Source organism: Pygoscelis adeliae, unplaced genomic scaffold (genome assembly GCF_000699105.1).
Source record: "Pygoscelis adeliae isolate BGI_AS28 unplaced genomic scaffold, ASM69910v1 Scaffold709, whole genome shotgun sequence".
NCBI lineage: Eukaryota > Metazoa > Chordata > Aves > Sphenisciformes > Spheniscidae > Pygoscelis > Pygoscelis adeliae.
This window is the reverse complement of record NW_008825605.1, coordinates 44704-46026: the sequence shown is the minus strand read 5'-3', so window position 1 is coordinate 46026 and position 1323 is coordinate 44704. Positions and strand designations below refer to the sequence as shown.

At 65.5% G+C, this 1323-nt stretch overlaps 1 protein-coding gene across 1 annotated transcript in view; it reads left to right on the top strand.

Annotated features, from left to right (window-relative positions):
* The window catches only part of LOC103924097 (tropomodulin-4-like), a 24286-nt gene that overhangs the window by 14609 nt on the left and 8354 nt on the right, over positions 1-1323 (top strand). Inside the window, exons 4-7 of the mRNA XM_009332558.1 lie at positions 9-156; positions 761-868; positions 1047-1190; positions 1279-1321. Coding sequence (XP_009330833.1) covers positions 9-156; positions 761-868; positions 1047-1190; positions 1279-1321 — 443 coding nt within the window. The remainder of the gene's footprint in view (positions 1-8; positions 157-760; positions 869-1046; positions 1191-1278; positions 1322-1323) is intronic.

The following is a 1323-nucleotide window of genomic DNA, read 5'->3' as shown; positions in this document are numbered from 1 at the left end:
CTGCGCACACGCGTGTGTGCCCCAGGCGTGGTGAAGCCCGACACATACAAGCCGGTGCCGGATGAGCCCCCGAATCCCACCAACGTGGAGGAGACACTGCGGCAGATCCAGGCCAACGACGGGGCTCTGGAGGACGTCAACCTCAACAACATCAAGGTGAGGGACCTGGTGGCGGTGTCCCCAGGGTGTCCCCAAGGTGCTAGTCCCGGTCCTGGGGTGCCAATCCCCATCCTGGGGTGTCCCCATGGGGCTGATCCCTATCCCAGGGTGTCTCCAGGGCACCCCAAGGTACTGGTCGCCATGCTGGGGCATCACTGTGGCCCCCGGAGCATCCCCAGGGTGTCCCTGGGTGCTGCTCCCCGCCCAGGATGGTGCCAGGGTGATGGGTCCTACCCTGGGGTGTCCCCATGAGGCTTGGCCACCCTGTCCCAAGGTGCTGCTCGCTGTCCCGGGGTGTCCCTGGAGGGTTGTCCCTGTCTTGGGGCATCCCTGAGGTGTCTGTCCCCATCCTAGAGTGGCTCCAGGGCACCCCAGGGTGCTGGTCCTCATCCAGGGGCATCCGTGTCCCCGTGGCGACATCCCACATCCCTTCAGTGCCATTTACATCCCTCGTGTGACATCCAGCACCCTCTCGGGGATGCCCCTGTGCCCTTGGAGACATCTCCACCCCCTTGACGCCACTTACAGCCCCTTGGCGACACCCACATCCCCCCGGGGGTGTCCCCATCCCCTTGGTGACATCCATGTCCCCCTGCCGCAGGACATTCCCATCTCCACGCTGAAGGCCATCTGCGAGGCCATGAAAGCCAACACTCACGTCAAGAAGCTCAGCCTGGTGGCCACCCGCAGTAACGACCCCGTGGCCAGCGTGAGTCCCAGCCCGTGTCCCCCAAGACAGGGAGGGGACACGGTCCCCTGGCCCCAGCTCCATCCTGGGCACCAGGCTTTCCCACCGTCCCCTGGGGCATCGGTGGCCCAGGACATGCCAGAGGCACATGCCAGAGGCGGGGTGACACCCCGAGGTGACACCCCGAGGTGACACGCAGGCCGTGGCCGAGATGCTGATGGAGAACAAGACCCTGCAGAGCCTCAACATCGAATCCAACTTCATCACCAGCGCCGGCATGATGAGCATCATCAAGGCCATGTACCACAACGCCACCCTGAGCGAGCTCAAGGTGGACAACCAGGTAGGGACGGGCACCCGTGGGTGGCCCGGGGAGGGGACATGGGCGTCCCCGACTTCCCGGTGTGCCCGGTTTCACCCCGGCCCCACAGTGCCAGCGGCTGGGCGACACGGTGGAGATGGAGATGGCCACCATG